Below are 24,549 nucleotides of genomic sequence, written 5' to 3'. Positions count from 1 at the left end.
GATTAAACGACGCAGGAAGCATCAAAAGAAGGTGGAAGGAATATACAGAGTCATTATACTAAAAAGAATTAGTCAATGTTCAACCATTTCAAGAGGTAGTGTATGATCAGGAACCGTTGGTAGTGAAGGAAGAAGTCCAAGCTGCACTGAGGTCATTGGCAAAAAACAAGTCTCCAGGAACTGACAGAATATCAATTGAGATGTTTGAACAGACAGATGCAGTGCTGGAAGTGCTCACTCCTCTATGCCAAGATTTGTAAGACAGCTACCTGGCCAACTGACTGGAAGAGATCCATATTTATGCTTATTCCCAAGAAAGGTGATCAAACAGAATGAGGAAATTATTGAACAGTATCATACACAAGCAAAATTTTGCTGAAGATCATTCAGAAATGGCTACAGCAGTATATAAACAGGGAACTGCCAGAAATTCAGGCCAGATTCAGAAGAGGATGTGGGACCAGGGATATCATTGCTGATGTCAGGTGGATACTGAGTGAAAGCAGAGAATACCAGAAGGATGTTTACCTGTGTTTTTTTGACTGTGCTAGGGCATTTGACTATGTAGATAATAACAAATTATGGATAACACTGCAAAGAATGGGAATTTTAGAACACTTAATTGTGCTCATGAGGAACCTGTACGTAGATCAAGAGGCAGTTGTTCGGACAGAACAAGGGGATACTGATTGGTTTAAAGTCAGGAAAGGTGTGCGTCAGGGTTGTATCCTTTCACCATACTTATTCAATCTGTATGCTGGGCAAATAATCCGAGAAACTGGACTATATGAAGAAGAACGAGGCATCAGGATTGGAGGAAGACTCATTAACAACCTGCGTTACGCAGATGACACAACCTTGCTTGCTGAAAGTGAGGAGGACTTGAAGCACTTACTGATGAAGATCAAAGACCACAGCCTTCAGTATGATTACACCTCAACATAAAACAAAAATCCTCACAACTGGACCAATAAACCACAACATGATAAATGGAGAAAAGATTGAAGTTGTCAAGGATTTCATTTTACTTGGATCCACAATCAACACCCATGGAAGCAGTAGTCAAGAAATCAAAAGACACATTACATTGGGCAAATCTGCTGCAAAGGACCTCTTTAAAGTGTTAAAAAGCAAAGATGTCACCGTGAAGATTAAGGTGCGCCTGACCCAAGTCATGGTATTTTCAATTGCGTCATATGAAAGGTGGACAATGAATAAGGAAGACTGAAGAGGAATTGACACCTTTGAATTGTAGTGTTGGTGAAGAATATTGAATATACCGTGGACTGCCAAAAGAACAAACAAATCTACCTTGGAAGAAGTAAAACCAGAATACTTCTTAGAAGCAAGGATGGCGAGACTGCGTCTTACATACTTTGGACACGTTGTCAGGAGGGATCAGTCCCTGGAGAAGGACATCATGCTTGATAAACTACAGGGTCAGCGGAAAAGAAGAAGACCCTCAACAAGATGGATTGACACAGTGGCTGCAACGATGAACTCAAGCATAGCAATTATTGTAAGGATGGCGCAGGACCAGGCAGTGTTTTGTTCTGTGGTACACAGTGTTGCTAGGAGTCAGAACCAACTCAACGGCACCTAATAACAACATGAGGAGTCCAAAATGGCTATATGGCAGTCTCAGCTTTAAATTCAGTAGAACTATTATTATTTTCTGTTGGAGCTTTGGTGGCAGAATGGTTAAGTGCTTGGCTGCTAACCCAAAGGTCAGCAGCTCAAATCCACCAGCTGCTCCTTGGAAACCCTATGGAGGCTGTTCTACTCCATCCTGTAGGGTCGCTATGATTTGGAATTGACTTGAGGACAACAGGTTTGGTTTTGGGTTTGGTATTATTATTTTCTACTGGTGGAAGCCTTCTGCCTTGGAAACCCAACTTTTGAATTACCAAAGCCCAGTCACAGAGCTAAGAAGCAAAAACTTTGCAAATGCTCCACCCAGTGCCACCCCTTCATTCTCAAACCCATGTATTCTGAGTGTGGGAGAATGAGCACCATATACTGGTTGCTGGTGCAGTGTAAATACTGCATCTTGAAGGACAGAGCCCATACTTCAAAGGTTTTGTCTCCCAGTTGGTACAGTAAATGAATCTTTTTAGACTATGAGGTCAAATAATTTGGCATGAGAGAAGTAGTGAACTCCATAGTGTCAGCTGATTGCTTTGTCATATTTGCTGTAAAATGAGTTTCTTAGTGAGAACCAGCATTGGGTGGAATCCCATGTTGGTGAATAACCATTCAGTAAGTTCATGAATGTTGGTGTGGGCAGAAATTTGATAAGCAGAGAAAGCAAATCCAAATTTAGAGTAAGTTAATATTCCAATGAAGATAAATTACTGCCTTTTTCTCAAAGAAGGAAGAGGTCTGTGACATTGTATGAATTAATTCACTCAATACCCATTCTGAACCCTTTCTAGCTTGCCTTCCTCTTACAGAGGCTAGAAAACTAAAGCCACCTTTTCCAGACTTTCTTGATGTTTCAACTCATCAAACGTGACCATATGAGATTCTCAAATCCCAGGGAGCGCCAAAGGGAGAGCTGTTCCTTTTGCAAACCAGTGAAGGAGGCATCCAGCTCTACCAGGACAGCTGGGGCAGGATTCTGGCATTCAGGTGCTGAGCAGCAGGTGCTGTCGGCAGTGGTGGTCTGGAAAGAATCCACTTTTTTCCTGGCCACATTGTTCCTGGTTTTGTGGCTTTGAACATTCAAGCCTAATTCATAGCAGGAGCTCAGGTTTGGTTTCAATTGCTGGACAATGAAATAATTCAACAGAAATAGTAGCCAGATCAGCCTTGGTGAGGGGAAATCCAAGGTGCTGAACCCATGTATAGCCTGTGTTTCTGCCACAATGCCCACTTTGTTCATGAGCTCGCTGGGCAACACTGGAGTGCCTGGGGAAAGAAGTGGACTGATATTCAAAGGGTAAGCTAACCTCTTTGCTGGATTATTGAGAGCGCCTCCACAATGGAGGCATTTCAGAGTACATCACAAAGGACCAAATATTCTCCCACTCTGAATCCATTCTGAGAGATCCACTATCTGCCTCTTTTCCCAAACATCTTTGTCACTATCCCTGCATTTCTGGTCCTTCCAAGTCTCTGGCTGACTGGATAAATTATCAGCTACTGCTCATTAATTGGTGATATCAGCACTCCAGGCTATTTCTTCTCTGGTCAACAGGATAAATTGCTTAAAATTCTACCTACTGGGAAATTCTCCTTGTCTGTTGTTTTTCAAGGATCATTCTTTATCCCTTGCTTATGTTGCAGCACTCCACATGGCTGGTGCCAACATACTGGGCAGGCCACCTGTAAGGCTTTAGTCATCTGGACCTAGAGAACTCCCCATCAGGTCAGAAGTGTAGGTTGAGGAAGAAATAGGAGTAGATACCTCAATGCAATTATTTTCTCTTCAGTTTCTGCTCAGGCCCAATCCACCATAGAAAGCTTCTACTTGATCATTAGAGATGATATAATTTGATAATTAAACGTGGACCTGGACTCAAGTCAAGCTCTGCCACTTATTAGCTATGTGACTGTAAGCAAATTGCTTATCCCTCTTTGCTTCAATTTTTTTATCTAAATAGGGATCATAGCAATTGTAACAGTACTACCTCCAAGGATTGTGGTGAGGATTAAAGGAAATATCACAAGTAAAGTGCTTAGAACAGAGCCTGGCACACTGTGCCTGCACACTGAATGTTAGCTATTTTTATTACTTGACTTTTTGCCTTGGTGGATCAGATAACCTTCAGTTTATGATGGAGATCAGTCTCATAGTTACCTAATGACTCATGCTTAGGCTGCTGTATTTACTAGTGCCTAGCAACCAATCAGGATCTGTTTCTCAAAAGGAGAAGTGTTATGCCATAGAGTTCATGGCTTGGCTGCAGAGCCCTCAGGGCCTGTGCTCTGACCCTCCTTCCTTTCTAGGCATGCCAGAGCTCCAGCCAGCAGCCCTGACAGCCACAGGTGCTTCTAGCACACTGGATCCACTGGATCAGAAGGCAGAGCTTCCTAGACCAGTGAGAAAGCCTCCTCGCTTCAGGGTGCATCCAAAGCTGGCAATCTCTCCGATGACTAAAGGAATGACCTGAAACAGCACATCTAAATCTGGCCTCCAAAATCCAAAGAGAAGTGCAGGTAGCACGTCATTATGTAGCATTTCCACCGTACAGATATAAAACCCATTGCTGTCGAGTCGACTCCAACTTGTAGTGACCCTATAGGACGGGGTAGAACTGTACTACAGGGTTGCTAAGGCTGCAACCTTTAAGAAGCAGACTGCTACATTTTTCTTTCTCGGAGCAGCTGGTGGGTTTAAATCACCCATCATTTGGTTAGCAGCCAGGTGCTGAACCACTGTAATGCCAGGGCTCCTCATACAGATATAACAGACATAAATAAACTTAAGAGCATAGATAATAATAAAAAGTAGTTTCAGACTGCTGGACAGTTCACATAAAGGTTCAGCTAGGCCAGTGGGGAGTCCTCAAGCCGAAGTTGCCCGCTGTAGTCGTCTCATATCTGACCAGAATGGACCTGTCTTGGTACGTCTGTCGTGCCCAATCATTGACTGGGAGCAGCCCATGGGAAGCACGGCCTTAGTGTGAGGGTGATGGATCCAGAGGGCAGCTGGGTCCATTAGTCCATCATGCTCCCTGCTGCAGGAGATCTGAGCAGTGTTTGTTTTTTTTTTTTTTTTAATAGGGTTGGGAGTATTTGAATCTTCTGATATATCCCCATTCCAGTCCCATTCAGAGACTCAGTCTCCCCATCAATGCTCTAACTTCATATAGGCAAAGCTGTGAATTCAGATAATACTATAATAATTCAGCATGCTGAAGGTTCATTTTTTTCCCTCCCTCCCTCTCTCTCTATCCAACAGCTGCAAGAGATGAAATTCTTTTAGAAAATCCCAAAGTGTCCCTTATTGCATTGTCTCAGCATCTGATTCAGTGTTTGAGGCAGGTCCCTCTGACTGGTGCAGCCTAGGTCGTGTGTCAGCAGCATAACTGCAAAGGAAGCTAAGAAATCAAGTATCTGGCATTTTAGCTTCACTGGTGGGAGGCAAGCTCTGCTTTATAAGTTGAGAGATCTCTAAACACTGGAAGAGGGTTCAGATATTGGGCAACCAAACAAACAAATGACAAATATCCGCTATACTCTAGTGATATTTGTCATTTTAACAAGAATGAAATCATGCCCACTGTTTGGTTAATGATTTTCTTTTTAACTAAACAATGTATTGAACATCTTTCTATGTTTCTAATCAGTTAGGTTTAGGTTGTTCTGAAAGTAACAGAAAACCTAAAAAAATCAACGGGTAAAACAAGATCAAAGTATATTTCTTTTTATATAAAAGAAATGCAGAAGTAATCAGTCTAGGGTGGATTGGGCAACTTCATAAAATTGTCAGGAACCCAGAATCTTCTATATGGCTGCTCTGCCATCCTTAGTATGAGGCTTCCACCTTTCGGTCCCAGATGGCTGCTTGAGCTCAATTCATCACATCTGCGTTCCAGTCAGGAGGTGGAGAGTTGGCGTGCCTGTCAAGGCTTGGCATGACTGACTTGAAGAAGCAGAGAGAGCTTGATGGATGGTGCCTACTGACTCTTTCCCTTTGTGTGTTAAACCCACTGCTTCTGCCCTGGATGCTTCCCTGACACAACCCTGAATGATTCCATTTCTCCCTTCCTCCCTCAAGTTCTCCCTCCCTTTTTAAACTTGCAAGATTTGAGTAAAACCTACTCCATAGACTCCTTGTTACTTCAAGTGAGGCCCACAGACCAGTATCAAATGGCAGTTTGTTAGAAAAGCAGAATCCCAGACCTCTCTTCTAGACCTACCAAATTGGAATCTGCATTTTAGCAGTATTTCCAATGCTTTGTCTGCACATTTTAGTTTGAGAAGCCCTGGTTCGTAGCCCGTTATCCTTGCTAATCTTGTCAGGCCCTTCTCTGATTATTCATTTCTCCTTTTTTTTTTTTTTTTAACTCTCCCTCCTATCCCTGTGCCTGCCAAAGAAATGCTAATGTGTTTAATAATTGCCTATGAATATGCATGTGTCTTTGAAACCTGATAGTGTTATTTTGAGGGTGCTTGTATATCAATTTATGTATGGTAAGTTGTACTATAAATCTTATTGTTTCTTACCTTTTTAGTCAGCATTATGTATAGAAGATATAATCAAGTTGCTGTATGTAAATCTAGTTCATTGTTCTAACTATTATATAGGATTTCATAGGCATCCACCACTTTTTACTTAGCTATGTCCCCATGATGGGCAGCTCAGTCACCTCAAACTTGCCTTTGCCCTGAATAACACTGCATGTTCCCGTACAGTCTGTGCAAATTTTTCTCTGGTCTGTATATGTTCAGGAATGAAATTCCTGCATAATTAATTTCATAATATCCTTCCAGGTACTGCAAATTGTCTGTTTTCTCTCCCACCAGCAGTGTCACATCTTCTTTCTATATTTGCCTTTCTGATGGATGTAAAATGGTGTAACTGCGTTGTTTTAATTTGAATTTATCTGATTACCAATGAGTTTGAGCATTTCTTCAGCAATTTCCTAGCCGTTCATTTACTCAACCAAAAATTATTGTGAGTGCCTGTTATAATGCAAGAATCCCTGGTAGCATAGTAGTTAAGTGCTACAGCTGCTAACCAAAAGGTTGGCAGTTCGAATCTATCAGGAGTTCCTTGGAAACTCTCCGGGGCAGTTCTCCTCTGTCCTATGGGGTCACCATGAGTTGGGATGGGCTCCATGGCAACAGGTGTTTTGTTGTGTGCTGGGCATTGTTCTAGGCATTGGGGAAAGACTATTCCTTGTCCATATATATATTCGATGTCTTGTCTTCATCGAATGATGAATTTGTAAGTTCTAGTGAATTTGTCCTTGGAAACTCTATGGAGCGGTTCTACTCTGTCCTATAGGGCCACTATGAGTTGGAATCGACTCGACGGCATGGGTTAGTGAATTTGTAAGTTCGTTGTATATCTAGGTATTAGTCTCTTGCCAGTTTTAGACAATGCAAAAAAGTCTTCTCCCAGTCTGGGTCTATCTGCTAATTTTATGGCTTTCTTCACTGATCAGATAGCCTTATTTTTTGATGACGTCAATTTTTTTTTTTTGTCTTCTGGTTCATGCAATATCGCAATGATATCTCCTGGATTTTGTTTTATTAGTTCATAGTTTTACCATTTACATTTATGACTTTATTCCATCTGGAGTTTGTTGTTTTATATGGCATAAAGTAGTAATCTAGCTTTATTTTTCTCCATATGCTATGCTAGTTTTCCCAACATAGGTTTTACTTTTCAAAAGATTTCATCATTTAGCATAAGCGATCTCAGCCTTGAATCTATTCTGGAGCTAAGATGAGTCAGATGTTTGCAAACAGTTGCAGTTAGGAAATGTCTCTGTGAAATCCGAAGCTGGGCAGCTACCCATGTGATGGCTTTGCAGAAAGGTTTTATTTGTGGCTAATGTTACGTGGAGTAGTGGAGCCAGAGGTTTGACAGCAGTGGACAGGTGCTGGTGGTGATGAGCATATCTTCTAAGGAGCTGAGGGCTTATAGTCAGGGGCCTAGTGAGGGTAACAAGTACACAGGGGCAATCTCCCCAAATTTCAAGATGAATAATAGACCCATGTCAGCAGAAACACCTTACCCCCACTTGTCCGGCTGCCTCAGTCAGGCACCTTTCATATTTGTGATCTCTTGGAATGCCATTCCGTGCCTCTTCTGGTGTCCCCTTGGACTTGCATCCCGGGGGCAAGCATCCCTCCTCTGCCCTCCCATCTCTACACCTGTGCAGTTGTAGTGGGAGGTATTATAAACCAAGAGCAAGTCTGAATTCACCTAAGTGTTGAAATACTATCCGCAGAGTTCCCTGGTGTCACACATCAAAATTTGCACATTCCTCTCTAAAATGTATGCTCTGAAATTTGGATATGGCTTAACAGCCATTAGAATTCAGCGCAGCTAGAGGTTCAGAGCATGGGTCTTGGGTTAGAATACTTGGTTCAAATCCCAGTTCTGTCCCATATTATCTACATGACCTTGGGCAAGTTACTTAACTTCTCTCAGGGTCTTACAAGAGATAATCCTGATAGAGCATTTAGCCTAGTACTAGATAATATATTAACCCAAAAAAGATAATATATTAGGTATCCAATAAACAAAGATAGTAAAATAAATAAATAAAACTATGAGATGACAGGATTGGCATTACATGGAATACAAAGAATAAACAAGCTGTGGCCCTCAAGGAATTTATGATCTCATGTAGGGTTAAAATAAACTACAAAAAGAACAAACTTCATCTTTTGCCCAAAGAAAGTTGGGCAAATACAATATGTATTCAGAGTTCAAAGAAAAGAATAATCGTATCAATGTAAGGGATAGAGGGCAAGGAGTGGGACTCAGGGCTGGTGAAAAGTTTAATGGAAAGGAGTGGCTTTTTGGAAATGTTGTGAACAGTGGGTAAAGAGTCGGGTTTGGCTGAAGTGCAGATAAATGGTGAAAGGCCTGGAAAGGTGTTTGGGCTGTGTTACAGGAGATCTGGAGGCTGAGATGGGGTTGAATTTAATCTGGTAGCAGAGGAAATGCAATGCTCAGGACTGTATTTTAAGAGGATTAAATTAGTAATGGTTGTCGGAGTGAATCGGAGCCCAGAGGGCCTGGAGGTACAGAGATAACTAGAAAGCAACTGTAGTTTTCTGGACAGAGGTAGGTGGGATCTGAATGAGGTGAGGGTACTGGGAATGACTGGTAAGGGAGCAATACAAGAGGCCTGTGACTAAAGAATCAATATGATTCAATGAGGGATAGGGCTCTCTATTGGTGTCCTCTTCTCTTGGTGGCTATTTCCTACCTCCCTTGCTTTCCTTGGAGTCCCTGGGTGGTGCAAATGGTCAACACTCTTGGCTGCTCAATTGAAAGTTTGCAGATTTGAGTCTACTCACAGGGCCTTGGAAGAAAGGCCCAGTGCTCTACTTCCAAAAATCAACCACTGAAAACCCTATGGCTCACACAGTTCTACCTTGGCACACATGGGGCCGCCATGAGTTGGAGTTGACTAGAGGGCAAATGATTTGGTGTTTGGTATTAGTCACCCAGGAGGAGATGCTGAATAGGTAGTTGTCTCACCTCCCTTATGATTGGAGGGGTTGTGACCGGCACCAAGACGCACACAGGAACTGATTCCAACCAGTGCTCGGGTAACTCAGATGGTTGAACCTTACTGTCAGTGGCTGTCCTCTGCTCAGAGCAGTGGGACAATTTTAATGATTTGTTCTACCAGAGGGAGCCATTTTGGAATTATCCCAAGGCAAATTTACCAGTTTGGCCTCAGCAGTTGAATAGGGGAGTGTGGAGTTGAAAAGCCAGGATTGCAGATACGAACGTGAAGATCATCAGCAGGTGGGTAAAACCATCCGTCAGCAGAGACGTGAACTTAGAAAGCAATGCCTGTAATTCTTAGCTCACAGGTTTTTATGAGGAGCAAATTAAATACATAAACCACCTGGTAGCTTGTTAGTTGGTGATGAGTTGATTCTAACTCAGGGCGACCCCATGAGTACAGATTAGAACTGTTTCATAGGTTTTCAAGGCTGTGACCTTTTGGAAGCAGATAGCAAGGTCTGTCTTCCACAGCACTTCTGGGTAGGTTCAATCCCCCAACTTTTGGGCCAGTAGGCCACCACTTAACCTTTTACACAATCCAGGGAATCACCTGGTAGTAGGACCTAACAAAGGGTTGCTATTTTTGTTAATAAATTTGTCTGTAAGAGGCTGTCCCATGGCAATATCCAAGCAGAAGGGTGTGCATTTTGAAGCAACCACACACCCCAAAAAGGGGCCGAGGAAGAAACAAGGACTGGATGTAGTTAACATGATTCGCATTTATAGATGAAAACCCGCTGGCAGCCATTCACAGCGACCCTATAGGACAGAGTAGAGCTGCCCAGATGGTTTTCAACCAAGAGCTGGTGGATTCAAAGTGCTGACATTTTGGTTAGCAGCCAAGCTCTTAACCACTGTGCCACCAGGGCTCCGATTTACAGAAGAAGGGGCTATGAGTAGGAATCGACTCGCCGGCAATGGGTTTGGTTTGGTTTTTGGGTCCTTGAAAAAAAAAAATTTTTTTTTTTTTTCCAGCCCTTTCATTTTACAGACAGAGAGGTGGGGGGTGGGGGTGGGGGGCTTGAAAGAGGCTTGGGCTTTGGAAGGCTAAGCACGGCTAACTGACCTCCCAGTCTCTGGGTTTCCGGCCCTGCTTCCGCGGTACTCCCCAACTACCCCACCCCACCTGGCCGCGCTACCTCTCCAACCCAGCCCCAGCTTAGCCGTCACCGAAGCAAATCTGTCTCTCCCAAGCCCAAGTTCCTGGAAGCCATTGGCCTCCAGCTGGCTGCGCTGCCGCAGGGTGTCTGTGGAGAAGAGGCAGGGCTGGGCCTCGCGGGCAGCTGGGACGAAATGGAAGGGCAGTGGGACAGGATCGGGTTTGCGCACAGTGGCTTTGAGCACTCGACACGCGGGGGGCGCACTTGGAACCGGGCACTGACATCCCCAGGCACTGGGGATAGGCGGAACCCCGGCTGGAAGGTGTTGGAAAAGGAGGGCGCTCTAGTCGGGCCGGGGCCGGAGCCCTGGGCTGTAGCCCTGGGCGGAGCTGGGAAAGTTGAGTTTTAGTTGCAGAGGGTTGGACTCTACGCTGGAGCGCCCGCTGACTGGGACCGTAAAAGGCTGGAGCGGAAAGGGTAGGTGTGGCTCTGTCTGCGTGACCTGAGCCTTCGTCCCAGTCGCTGTAGTCTCCTGCAGCTGCGGCCTGTCAGCCATGGGCGCCTTTTGGTCTGCCCTGCTGGTTGGAGGCAGTCTGGCCGGGATGCTTTTCGTTTGGTTGCTGCGGGACGGCCCTGGGGACACGGGGAATGAGGGGGCCGCGGAGCCTAAGGACGCCCCTCCTGGGGAGACGGCGGGTCCCGGAGGCGATCAGGGTGGCGGCGAGAGACTGAGTCCTGTACCCTTCGGGCTGGAGCCAGTCACTAAACCAGGTATTCTTTCTTCCCGTGTCTCGAGTGCCGCTCTGCCAGGGGGTTCTGAAGTTCACTAGGAAGAGGGGAAGCGGGGCGCGGGGGCGGGGGGGTAGGAAGCCCACCTCTCGCTTTCTTAGCGGCCCGGTCCCCGCGAACGAGTATCCCCTTTGGGAGGCAAGACCCTTTCCAATCCCCCCCCCTCCACCCCCCATTTTTCCAGACTGGTTCGCACGCCTGGGGCGGCTTCTTGCCCTCCAGGGAGGTCGTAGAGATGCCCTGGCCGAGCCCTCCGAGGGCCGCGCCCTGCTGAGTCTCCGTCCCGGGCGCCAGCGTCTGAGGACCTGTCCCTGCCCCTCCAGCGGGGATGGACTCCTCAGCCTAACGGCTGTTGCTGCAGTGCGGGTGGCTGCAGCAGCGACCCCCCTTCCTGGGCCTTCGGAAAGGAGGGCTTGAGGGATTCTGCAACCCTCTTCAACCTCTGGCTGAGTAGGGACATCTTCTCTGTCCCAATCCTGTAGCTTTATGTGCCCCATCATTCACCCCATAGGAAGAGCTGGATTTGGCAATATCCGAGCTCTGAGCGCCTCCTGCTATCTGAATGCTTCTGTCAGGAAGGCAAAGTTCAGGTTGGACTCTTGCCATGAAGGCCGCTGCTGAAGCCCTGGGGCTGTGGGTTGGCCACCCATTCCAGAACTATCACTCTCCCCAGTAGCTGCCTCCCACCACCACCATCCTCACTCCCCCTCCCCCACCAAACAGCCAGGGCAGGCAGTCTAATCCCGGGAAAGAGAAGCGCCCCATCTATTTTGGTAATTAATGGAGCCCCAACCCGGATGAGTAGCATTGACAACTAGGTCATTTTAGCCTCTAAAATTTTAGACTATATGCTAGGCAAAGTCAGAGCACTGGCAAAAAACCTTACCTTCCGGTGCCCTCCCTTGGCAAGCTGCGCATGCTGAATTCCAGCCTAATGGTGAAAATGACATCTGTGAACTTTATTTTTAGTGGAGTGGTGTTCACGTGTGCCTTTGGTGTCATTAGGTTGAAATGAGCACCAAAAAAATAAAAAAAACTGAAACAAAACCATGGCTATCGAGTCTGACTCATAGCGACTCTATAGGACAGAATAGAACTGCCCTATAGGGTTTCCAATGAGAGGCTGGTGGATTTGAACTATCAGCCTTTTGATTAGCAGCCGAACTCTTAGCAACTGCACCACCAGGGCTCCCCTACAGAGCTCCTTTAACTTCTTTTTCTGAAGGTCAGCCTCATGATTTAGGCCAAAAAATTGGGAATTCAGAGTAATATTTGTTCACATCTCACTTCCAACCCTACCATTAAAAAAAAAAAAAACCAAGACTACCTCCCCTCCTCCCCCACCAAACACTCCACCTGTGCTAATTGTATGGTTTTGGAGATTTTGAACTTTCAGAGATCTATTTGAACTATCAAAGAGGTGACCAAGAAGGAAACTGAGTCTTTAGGGACCTTAGATTGTGTATTTTAAAGAACGTTAAAATAATAATAATACAAAAAAGTGTGTACACTTGGAAGGGATGCAAAAAGTCTGATGTTTTATTAAAGAGGTTCATGATGCACATGGGATTGCCAAGGAGAAGCAAGCCCTCTCCCTTCACTCCCAACTCCCACATTTGGCCTGTGATGCACTACTGTCCTTTGTATCTCCCCATAATGACAGCTGTTGTTGCTCTGCCTGCACCAGGCAAGAGACGACCTGTACTTGTTTCTTGGGAGTACGAGTGTACTCTTCTAGTTGGTAGGGTGGCCATGCAGCCCTTTGACCCACTGGCTGGACAACACTTTTAACGATCAAAGCCAAGCAAATTGGCTCTGGTTGCATACCAGTATGGCCTGCACTGCTGGGATTGAGGACCATGATACAGGGTTATGCTTCTGACTCTTTAATTTACCACTTCATTTACACTTCCGTGCTGGTACACTGACACTCCTTGATGTGCCTTTTATTGTTGGATGTACGAATGTATTCTTAGAGTACAGTGTTGGTATGATGGGTAAGGTTGCATGTCGACTTGGCTGGGCCATGATTCTCAGTGGTTTGTCAGTTATGTAATGATGTAGTCATCCTCCATGATGTGATGTGATCAGCCAATCAGTTGTAAGGGGAGCGTGGCCTGCATCCAATATATATGGATGTTCTGGCAAAGCTTGCTTGCTTCCTCTGGATCCTGCATCCCACTTGTCATCATCTGACCTCCAGTTCTTGGGACTTGAGCCAAGGTCTGCTCTATTGCCTGCTGATCTTGGGATTCGTCAGACTTCGCAGTCTGTGAGCCAGCAGCCAGCCATCTTAACTGCCGATCTTGGGTTCATCAGCCCCTGCATCTATGTGAATCAGAAGAAGCTTCCAGCCTGACACCTGACCCACAGACTTGGGACTTGCCAGGCTCTACAACCATGTGAGCCATTTCCTTGAGATAAATCTCTCTCTATGTGTGTGTGAGAGAGAGAGAGAGTGTGTGTGTGTGCTTCACTGGTTTTGCTTTTCTAGAGAACCCAGCCTAAGATATTTGGTACTAAGAGTGATTCTAGAGAAATAAAATTGTAAGGGTGAGTTTTCTAAATTGGTTCTCATGCCTGACTAGTCTTAAAGGTGCTGATGAATTTGCCTCCAGTAGTAAAGAGGGTGCTGCTAATCCATGGCGTGAGGTGGCAATATTAATACACAAAATATGACCACCAATAGATCAAGTATTGGTGAGAAGCGAGGCTCTGGGTGATCACATGTTTGACACTTTTCTACAATTTTATCAGAATGAGAAGTATAAAGAAGCTGGTTGGTTGGTCCTGTTTTCACTAGACTAAGTGTAAAAGGAAGAGATAAGTTCAGGGCTTCATAGTCACAGCTGAAGTACTGTATAAAAGACCTCAAAGTCGCCACTTCTGCCCTGAAAGATAGCCTTATTTCTTGTAGTAATGGAGCTGATATTGCCAAAAAGCAAACCCAGAGTCTTACCATAAAAGTGGCTGAGTTACAACACCAACTGAATTCCCAGCGTTGAATGGTGTCTGAAGTTAAAGTGGGGTCATTGATTGGGAAGAAATGGGATCCTGAAACTTGGAATAGGGACATATGGGCAGATAATCAAGAAGCTGAGGACATTGAGCCCCTAAATGCCATTGAATCACTCCTGGCAACAGAACCAGCCCTCTTACTCCCATCTGAAGAGATTACTCCATCTTTGCTCAGCCATCCTCCTCAGTAAAACTATTATCTTCTCTGCCCCCATCTGATGAGATAAACCCAGCTGTGTCTGAAGAGCTTTTGTCTGAGTCATCACCTGGGGCAGGATCTGAGTCATTACCTGGGGCATCACTTAGGGTAGATGCCTTATAAGACATTGCTGAATGTTCCCAGGACCCACCCCCACCACCCATTCTTGCTTCTAGAGCTATAACTAGACTTAAGTCCCAAACCGAAAACAAACTAAACAAACCAAACCTGTTACCAATGAGTCAACTCCTACTCACAGTGCCCTTATAGGACAGAGTAGAGCTACCCTGTAGGGTTTCGAGTGGCTGGTGGATTCGAACTGCCAACCTTTTGGTTAGCAGCCTGAACTCTTAACCACTGTGCCATGAGGGCTCCAAGTGAACCCCAAAATGTGAAGTACAAAGTGTGATCCAGAAAGAGGTATGCTACACTACTAAAGAACTGCTTGACTTTTCTAATATGTACAAGCAGAAACCTGGGGAATATGTGTGGGAATGGCTATTAAGAGTGTGGAATAGTGGTGCAAGGAACATAAAGTTGGATCACTCTGCATTTATTGGTATAGGCCCACTAAGCACAGATCCTTCATTGAATGTTTCAGCTTGAGAGGTTAGCGAAGGATCTAATAGTTTATCTGGTTGGTTGGCTGAAGCATGGATTATGCAGTGGCCTACAATAAATCAAGTTGAAGTACCAGAAATACTGTAGAAGAATGTATCCAACGGCTCAGGGGAATTGGCATGTTAAAGTGGATTTATCAGGTTAGACCTGCAGACCCACACATGGAGTGCCCAGAGGACACACCTTTTACCACAATGATGAACAAATTTCTGAAGGGAGCCTCATCTAGCATCCCTGAAGACTGCTGTGATTACTATTTTATGTAAGTCAGATTTGACAGTGGAAACTGCCCTGACTGAATTAAGACATCTAACTACAATGGCGCTAATTGGACCTTGTGGTGGTAGGGGCCAAGCGGTGGCACTCAATCGACAAACACAAGGTGGGCATGGTTACTGTAATGAACAGCAGAGTCAAAGCAGTAATCAGAGTAGTCTAACTTGTGTGGACTTACGGCATTGGCACTTAGTCATGGTGTCGCTAGTAGTGAAATAAATGGGAAATCTACTAACTACTTGATTTGTACAATTGGAAGAGTTCTAGGTCATGTAAATGGCAGTCTAACTCGAATTGCCAGAATAGACAGTCATGGCCCCTCAATCAATTCCCAGACTTCAGCCAGTTTACAGACCCACAACCCCTTGAATGAAGGAGAGGCCATGTCCTCTTGAGGACAGACCTCACTACAATGCCAAAAATTTGTGTCTTTAATCTTTCTCGCAGCCTTCCCCGAAGGGATCTATGGTCTTTTAAGAGAGTGACTGTTCACTGGGGAAAAGGAAATAATCAGACTTTTTGGGGATAATGAACACTGGCTCTGAACTGACACTAATTCCACGAGATCCAAAATGTCACTGTGGCCTGCCAGAGTCAAGGGTGTATGGAGGTCAGGTTATTAATGGAGTCTTAGCTCAGGGTTTATCTCACAGTGGGTCCCCAAACTCATCCTGTAGTGATTCCCCAGTTCCAGAATGCATGATTGGAATAGATATACTCAGTGTGATGGGTACTGTTGTGTGTCAACATGGCTGGGCCATGATTCTCAGTGATTTGGCAGGAGCATGATGTGACTTGATATAATGTGATCACCTCCATGATGGAATCTGCTATGAGTAGCCAATCAGTCGAAAGGGAGTTTACTTGCGTGTGTGGCCTGCATCAAAATATAAGTGGACATTTTGGCAAGGTTCATGGCTTTTGTTTGCTCTGTGTCCTGCAGCTGTCTTCCTTTTTGTCTGACCTCTGGTTCTTGGGACTTGAGCTTGCAGCTTACCTGCAGTCTTGCCTGCCAACCTTGGGAATCGTCGATCTTCACAACCTGTGAGCAAGAGCCCTGCTCTCTCACCTGCCATTCTTGGGTTTGCCATGCCCTGTAGCTACATGAATCAGAAGTCTCTATCCTGACCCATGGACTTGGGATGTTCCAGCCTTTACAATTGCATGAACCACTTCCTTGATATAAATCTCTCTCTGTATGTGTTTATACGCTTTACTGGTTTTGATTCTCTAGAGAACCCAGCTTCAGACACTCAGCAACTGGCAGAACCCCCACATTGGCTTCCTGACAAATGGAGTTAGGGCTATTATGGTAGGAGAAGTCAAAGGGCAGCCACTAGAGCTGCCCCTACCTAGGAAAATAATAGACCAAAAGCAATACTGCATTCCTGGAGGGATTGCAGAGATTACTACCACCATCAAGGACTTGAAGGATGCAGGGGTGATGATTCTCACCGAATTTCCATTCAACTAGCCTATTTGGCCTGTACAAAAAACAGATCTTGGAGAATGACAGTGGAGTATCGTAAACTTAACCAGGTAGTGGCTCCAATTGCAGCTGCTGTTCCAGGCGTGGTTTCATTGCATTAACAAATAAATACATCTCCTGGCACCTGGTATGCAGCTATTGATCTGGCCAATGCTTTTTTCTCAATTCTGGTTCAAAGGAACACCAGAAGCAGTTTGCCTTCAGCTGGCAAGGCCAGCAATACACATTTACTGTCCTTCTCAGGGGTATGTCAACTCTCCAGCCCAATTTAGTCTGCAGGGACCTCAATCACCTTTCCCTTCCACAAGATGTCACATTCATCCATTACATTGATGACATTATGCTGACTGGACCTAGGAAGGAAGAAGTATTGATGACTCTGGACTTACTGGTAAAACATTTGTTTGCTAGACGGTGGGAAATTAATCCCACAAAAATTCAGGCACCTTCCACCTCAGTGAAATTTCTAGAAGTCCAGTGGTGTGGAGCGTTTTGAGATATTCCTTCTAAAGTGAAGGATAAGTTGTTATGTCTGGCCCTTCCTACAACTAAAATGGAGTCACAACACCTTGTGGGCCTCTTTGGATTTTGAAGGCAATTTATGCCTCATTTTGGTGTGCTACTCCAGCCTATTTGTCAAGTGCCTCAAAAAGATGCTACTTTTGAATGGGGCCCAGACCATCAGAAGGCTCTGCAATAGGTGCAACTGTCTGTGCAAGCGGCTGTGCCACTTGGGCCATATGACCCAGCTGATCCAATGGTGCTTGAAGTGTCTGTGGCAGTTAGAGATGCTGTTTGGAGTCATTGGCAGACTTCCAGTAGTGAATTACAGCGCCAGACCCTTAGAATTTTGGAACACAGCACTGCCATCCTCTGCAGATAACTACTCTCCTTTTGAGATACAACTTTTGGCTTGTTACTGGGCCTTAATAGACTGAATGCTTAACCATGCGCCACAAAGTCACAATGCACCTGAGCTTCTCATCATGAACTGCGTGTTGTCTGAGCCATAAAATTGGATGTGTTCAGTAGCACTCCATCATCAAATGGAAGCAGTATATATGAGATAGGGCAGGACCTGAAGGCACAAGTAAGTTGCATGAGGAAGTGGCTCAAATGTCCATGGTCTCCATTCCTGTCACATTACCTGCCCTCTTCCTTTCTGTACCTGTGGCCCCATGGAGAGTTCCTTATGATCAATTGACTTAGGAAGAGAAGACTCCTGCCTGGTTTACAGATGGTTCTGTGTGATAGTGCAGGCACCGCTTGAAAGTGAACAGCAGCAGCACTACAGTCTCTTTCTAGGACCTCCCTGAAAGACAGTGGTGAAGGGAAATCTGCCCAATATAGGGCTGAACTTCGAACAGTATACCTGGTTGTTCATTTTGCTTGGAAGGAGAAATAGCCAAATGTGTGATTGTATACTGTCATGGACTAAAGTAGTCTCCCCAAAGACATATGTTATCAACTTGGTTAGGCCATGTTTCCCAGTATTGTGTGGCTGTCCTCCATTTTGTGATTGTAATTTTATGTTGAGAGGATTAGGGTAGGATTGTAACACTGCCCTTACCCAGGTCTCCTCCCTGATCCAAGGCAAGGGGAGTTTCCCTAGGGTGGGGCCTGCACCACCTTTTATCTCTCAGGAGATAAAAGGAACGAGAAGCAAGCAGAGAGTTGGGGACTTCATACCACCAAGAAAGCAGCACCAGGAGCAGAGCGCATCCTTTAGACACGGGGTCCCTGTGCCTGAGAAGCTCCTCAACCAGGGGAATTTTGAGGCAAGGAAACTTCCTCCAGAGCCAACAGAGAGAGAAAGCCTTCCCCTGGAGCCGGCACCCTGAATTTGGACTTGTAACCTACTAGACTGTGCGAAAATAAATTTCTCTTTGCTAAAGCCATCCACTTGTGGTATTTCCGTTATGGCAGCACTAGATGACTAAGACTTACACTGATTCATGGGGTGTGGCCAGTGGTTTTGCTGGATGGTCAGGGACTTGGAAGGAACATGACTGGAAAATGGAGACAAGGAGGTATGGGGAAGAGGTATGTGGTTAGATCTCTCTGAATAGGCCAAAGAAGTGAAGATATTTGTGTTTCATGTGAATGTGCACTAAATCCAGAGGAGGATTTTAACAATCAAGTGGATAGGATGATGCGTTCTGTGGAAACCAGTCATCCTCTTTCCCCAGCCACTCCTGTTATTGCCCAATGGGCTCATAAACAAAGTGGCTCAACAACATGGACTCAACAACATGGACTTCTTGTCACCAAGGCCAACTTGGATACAGCTGCTGCTGAGCACCCAATCTGCCAGTAGGAGAGAATAACACTGAGTCCCCAATATGGCATCATTCCTAAAGGGGCTCAGCCAGCAACCTGGTGGCAGGTTGATTACGTTGGACTGCTTCCATCATGGAAAGGGCAGCATTTCATTCTTACTGGGAAAGACACTTTGGACATGGGTTTACCTTCCCTGCACACAATGCTTCTGCCAAAACTATCATCCTTGGACTCTCAGAATGCCTTATCCACCATCATGGTAGCACACACAGCATTGCCTTGGATCAAAGGACTCACTTGATGGCACATAAAGTGCACTAATAGGCTCATGCTTATAGAATTCACTGATCTTACCATGCTCCCCATCATTCTGCAGCAACTGGCTTCATAGAATGATGAAATGGCTTCCTAAAGACACAATTATGATGCCAGCTAGATGGCAATACTTTGTAGGGTTGGGGCAATGTTCTCCAGGAGGCTGTATATCCTCTAAACCAGCATCCAATATATGGTGCTCTTTCTGACATAGCCAGGATACACGGTTCCAGGAAATAAAAGGGTAGAAATGGAAGTGACAGCACTCATTATTACTCCTAGTGACCCCCTCGGAAAATTCTTGCTTCCTGTTTCCATCACCCTATGCTCTGCCAGTTTAAAGGTCTTAGTTCCAAAGGGACTAATGGCAGTTATGCAGTGCACCCACCTGGAGACACAGCATGGATTCCGCTGAACTGGAAGTTAAGAATACCACCTGGCCACTTTGTCCTCCTTCTAGCTCTGGATCAACAGGCAAAAAACGTAGTTACCATATTGGCTGGTGTGTTTGATCCTAACTACCAAGGGGAAATCAGATTGGTGTTGCATAGTGGAGATAAAGAAGAGTATGTCTGGAATACAGGAGATCCCTTAGGGAGTCTCTTAGTACTACCATGCCGTGTTATTATAGTCAATGGAAAAATAAAGCAACCCAGTTCTGACATGACTACTAATGGCCCAGGCCCTTCAGGAATGAAGGTTTAGGTCACCCCACCAGGCATGAACTGCGACTCAGTGAGGTGCTTGCTGAGAGTAAAGGGAATGCGAAATGGGTGGTGGAAGAAGGTAGTTCTAAATACCAGTCACAACCATGTAACCAGTTGCAGAAATGAGGATTGTAATTTTTATGAGTATTTCTTCCTTGTATGGGGTCATCAAATATTTTTGTTTTCTTCACTTATAAAATACAAGGTGTAAACAGAGCTACAGTGTTTTTGGTTGTACACATTAGTTGTATCATGTTAGGTGCAATTATGACTTTGTAATTGTTTTTATTCAGAGATTGTGTATGGTTTAAGGGGATGTGAACAGTTGCCAAGCTGACAAGGAGTGGACTGTGATGGTTAAGGTTGTGTGTCAACTTGTCTAGGCCACAATTCTCAGTGGTTTGGCAGTTATATAATGATCAGACCCATGATATGATCCGATGTGAAAAGCCATTTAGTTACAAGAGGAGTTTTCTCGGAGACATGGCCTGAGTCCAATATGGACATTCTGGCAAAACTTGCTGCTTGCTGTGGATGCTGCATCCAGCTCAGCATCATCTGATCTCCAGTTCTTGGGGCTTGAGCCAGCTGTCTGCCATATTGCCTGCTGATCTTGGGATTCATCAACCTCTGCAGCCTGTGAGCTAGCAGCTACCTTCTTACTGCCCAATCTTGGATTCATCAGCCTCTGCAGTCCGTGAGCCAGTGGCCTGCCTCCTGGCCTGCTGATCTTGGGTTCATTAGCCCCTGCAGCTATGTGAGTCAGAAGAAGCCTCCAGCCTGAGGTCTGACCCATGGACTTGGGGCTTGCCAGCCTCTACAACTGTGTGAACCAGTTCCTTGAGATAAATCTCTCTCATTCTCTCTCTCTCTATATACGCTTCGCTGGTTTTGTTTCTGTAGAAAACCCGGCCTAAGAGAGTAGGGAAAGACCCTATACCTTCTCTCTGGGTGAGCAGACTGGATAGATGTTCTCTAGAAGGTCCTGCCTCATAGGAACACAGCTTCCACAGAGAGAAAATGTTCCCTCAACCCTACTTTTGGCCTAGTTGGTTGTAGAGAACTCAGCCTAAGACAGTTGGGAACACACTAGGTAATGAAGTGCTTGATTTTAATAGGGAGGGACTTTATGAACCATTGATAGAAGTAAGGTCTTTAATAAATAAACATATTTTCTCAGCCTAACTAATTTTTCTCTCATATTATCTAACACTATTACGGTTTTTCTTTTGTTTCTTAGACCATCTTCAAGAAAGCAATGGACGTTTGATTTCAGAGACCAAAGGCCTTGGTAACCTAGATAACATGCAGGAAGCAGCACAGAGACTGCAGAGTCCTTCTGGAGAAGACAGTGACTGTGACAATTCAAGACAGCATGTTCCATCTGGACAGTCTCCAGACACAAAATCTCTAGCTACCTCTGAAACTGGTCACTGTAGGGATTACTCTGATGTTTCAAGTAACGTAAGCCTCGATCCTAAAGGAGAATGCGGATTCCACAAAGGACAAGAGACATCTGCTAAGGCAGCTACATGTTTTGCAGAGAAGTTGCCTTCTAGCAACCTGCCAATGGACAGAACTAAAGAAGTGAGCCATCCACAGTTGGACAGTTCAGAGCTGGCTAACCAAGACTGGGAAATGGTGTCTAGGCATTCATCTTGGGGAGATGTTGGTTTGGGTGGTAGCCTTGAGGCTCTTCTGCCAAGCCCAAGCCAGGGAATGGACTATGGCAGAAGTGTTCTTGTAGAGTCAAGAGTTCAGGAAGTAGATGTAAAAACGAAAAAGGTAGTAGAAGTGTTTCCAGAGCCTCAGCAAGTTAGCATCACGTTCCAGGTCCATTATATCACAAGCACTGGTGAGCAATTCATTGCAGTAACTGGAGACCATGAGAGTCTTGGGAGATGGAACACTTACATCCCACTCCAGTATAGCAAGGATGGGTTCTGGTCTCATTCTGTTTCCTTGCCAGCCAATACAGTGGTGCAGTGGAAGTTTGTGGTGGTAGAGAATGGGGAGGTTATCCGCTGGGAAGAATGCAGCGATAGATTCCTAGAGACTGGCCATGAGGATAAAGTGGTTCAAGAGTGGTGGGGGAGTCACTGATTTGGGTTGCAAGGTATTGGAGAAGCTGTTGCAGAATGGGAAAGAGGCTAAGGTTGTGGAGCACACTGAATAGAATAAAGGAAGTGTGACTCCAAATTTAGTCATTAGAGCCGTTTCAAATTTGCTAGTGGCTTTTGTTTAATGTGTAGAAATAAATATATGTAGATGATGCTTCCAGTGAACATGGACTTTTTCCTGTGGCACTCATGGATGGATTTGTGCTGATCCATCATTACTTTAGGGCTTGGTCCTCATGGCAGGAGTGACTTGGCTAAGCTTCATGGAGTGTAGAAACTAACCAATCACACAGGGTTCAAGCTTGAGCCTCTGGGTGAGCCTTAAATCAAAGGAATAAAACATGCCTTATCCAAAGATCATCATATTTCCTATTGGTACAGCTGGAGAAACACTCTTTGTTACCTGCACATTTTATATTTAAAAGTAGTTAACATTGTGTGGGACTGTGGTCAGAAAATACCTGGTCCCCAGATGTGATTAGCAAGGATATGAGGTAATGCTTTAAGACTCACCCCCCTCCTTTCTTTTTTTGCTAGATTTTACTGCCAGGTATGGTTTGAAGGCAGCAAGTATGTCTTTGTCTTAATGCTTTAAGGCTGGTGTAGAAAAAAGGGGCCTAATCAGAGTTAGTCATCAGGAACGCTCTATGAGAAAAGAGAACATGAACTGGGTTAGGGAGTAGGCTGAGTGAGGTGGCCTGAAGATACCTCTTAGAGGACCAGGAGGTACAGTTACAGCCTAGACTCCAGGGAGGGACCCCCATCATTTATACATGGGGCCTTTGTAGGACCATCTCTCCCTACCACCTGCCCCCTCACACCAGATCTGGGGATGATCAGATAAACTGTCCTATAGCAGTTATTTCCATCCTTCACCCTCTTCCTTCTCCTCTTATACCAACGGCCATCTTGGAGAACAAATTTATACAGGGCAGTAATGCAGAAGTACATCTTTGCTCTGAGAAGAAATGAACACTCAAACTTTAAGTTATTATAAATGAACAAATAATAAAACCTGAATATTAATCTTTATTAAATGTCTGAATTATTTGCCTAAATCTTAGTACTGTAACAGCTTGGATGCAAAATAAAATACTAATATTTTCCTCCACTAATAACACTTACAGAAAAGCAAATATCAAGAGGCCTAGAGAATATATGAAGAGTCTGTTTTTCTCCTCTCTTTGGAGAAAAAGCTCGGAATATATATATTTTTAAACATTACATTTGCTTGGAGAGAAATTCAGCATGGCTGTACTTGAAAATTAGTTTTTATTCTGCTTTAGATGAAGGTTTACAAATTTTCTCATTAAACAATTCATACACATATTGTTTTGTGACAACCCCACGACAGGTCAACATTCAACCCTTTTCAGCCTTGGGTTCCCCATTTCCAGCTTTCCTGCCCTCTCCTGACTTCTTGTCCTTGACCCTGGGCTGGTGTGCCCATTTGGTCTCATTTTTGTTTTATGGGCCTGTTGTTTTTTTTTTTTTATAGTCTTTGGCTGAAAGGTGAACCTCAGAAGTGACTTCATTACTCAGCTATAAGGCTGTCCAGGGGCCATACTCTTGGGGTTTCTCCAGTTTCTGTCAGATCAATAAGTCTGGTCTTTTTTTTTTTGTTTGAGCTAGAATTTTGTTCTACATTTTTCTTCAGCTCTGTGTGGGACCCTCTACTGTGACCCCTGTCAGAGCAGTTGGTGGTGGTAGCCAGGCACCATCTAGTTGTGCTGGATTCAGTCTGGTGGAAGCTGTGGTACTTGTGGTCCATTAGTCCTTTGGACTAATCTTTCCCTCGCGTCTTTGGTTTTCTTCATTCTCCCTTGCTCCAGATGGAGTGGGACCAATAGATTATCTTAGATGGCTGCTCACAAGCTTTTAAGATCCCAGACACTACTCACTGAAGTAGGATGTAGAGCATTTTTTAATAAACTATGTTATGCCAATTGAGTTAGATGTCCCTCAAGACCCTGGTCCCCAGCCCTCAGCCCAGTGATTCTGTCCCTTAGGGAGTTTGGATGTGTCTATGAAGCTTCCATGACTTTGCCTTGGTCAAGTTGTGCTGGCTTCCCTGGTATTACGTACTGTCTTACCCTTCACCAAAGTTACTACTTATCTTTTGTCTATTTAGTGTTTTTCCCTCCCCACACATCTCCTCCCTCATAACCTTCAACGATTTTTGTGTGTGTGTGTAAACTGTTTCGTGAGTTTTTATAATGGTGGTCTCATACAGTATTTGTCCTTTTGTGGTTGACTTATTTCACTCAGCATAATGCCCTCCAAATTCACCCATGTTATGAGATGTTTCACAGATTCATCATTGTTCTTTATTGTTGCATGGTATTCCATTGTGTGTATGTACAATAGTTTATCCGTTCGTCTGTTGATGGGCACTTAGGTTGTTCCCATCTTTTTGCTATTGTA

General features: G+C 44.7%; 1 protein-coding gene across 1 annotated transcript; it reads left to right on the top strand.

The window, feature by feature from the left end:
- Positions 1–10,642: 10,642 nt before the first annotated feature.
- On the top strand, positions 10,643–23,723 carry STBD1 (starch binding domain 1). Its single transcript, XM_003414208.4, has 2 exons — positions 10,643–11,082; positions 21,246–23,723. The coding sequence occupies exons 1-2, from the start codon at positions 10,866–10,868 to the stop codon at positions 22,106–22,108; spliced, it is 1,080 nt and encodes a 359-aa protein (XP_003414256.1). The 5' UTR covers positions 10,643–10,865; the 3' UTR covers positions 22,109–23,723.
- The last annotated feature ends 826 nt before the right edge of the window (positions 23,724–24,549 follow it).

Source organism: Loxodonta africana, chromosome 5 (assembly GCF_030014295.1).
Source record: "Loxodonta africana isolate mLoxAfr1 chromosome 5, mLoxAfr1.hap2, whole genome shotgun sequence".
Taxonomy (NCBI): Eukaryota; Metazoa; Chordata; class Mammalia; order Proboscidea; family Elephantidae; genus Loxodonta; species Loxodonta africana.
Note: the sequence above shows the minus strand (reverse complement) of the source record. Positions and strands in the feature narration are given on the sequence as shown.

What these genes read in the sequence shown, in the direction of transcription:
- STBD1 (XM_003414208.4), top strand. Translation starts at nt 10,866, where the DNA reads ATGGGCGCCTTTTGGTCTGCCCTGCTGGTTGGAGGCAGTCTGGCCGGG. An exon ending in GGAGCCAGTCACTAAACCAG is followed by an intron (nt 11,083 to 21,245) that starts GTATTCTTTCTT and finishes TTTGTTTCTTAG; the next exon opens with ACCATCTTCAAGAAAGCAAT.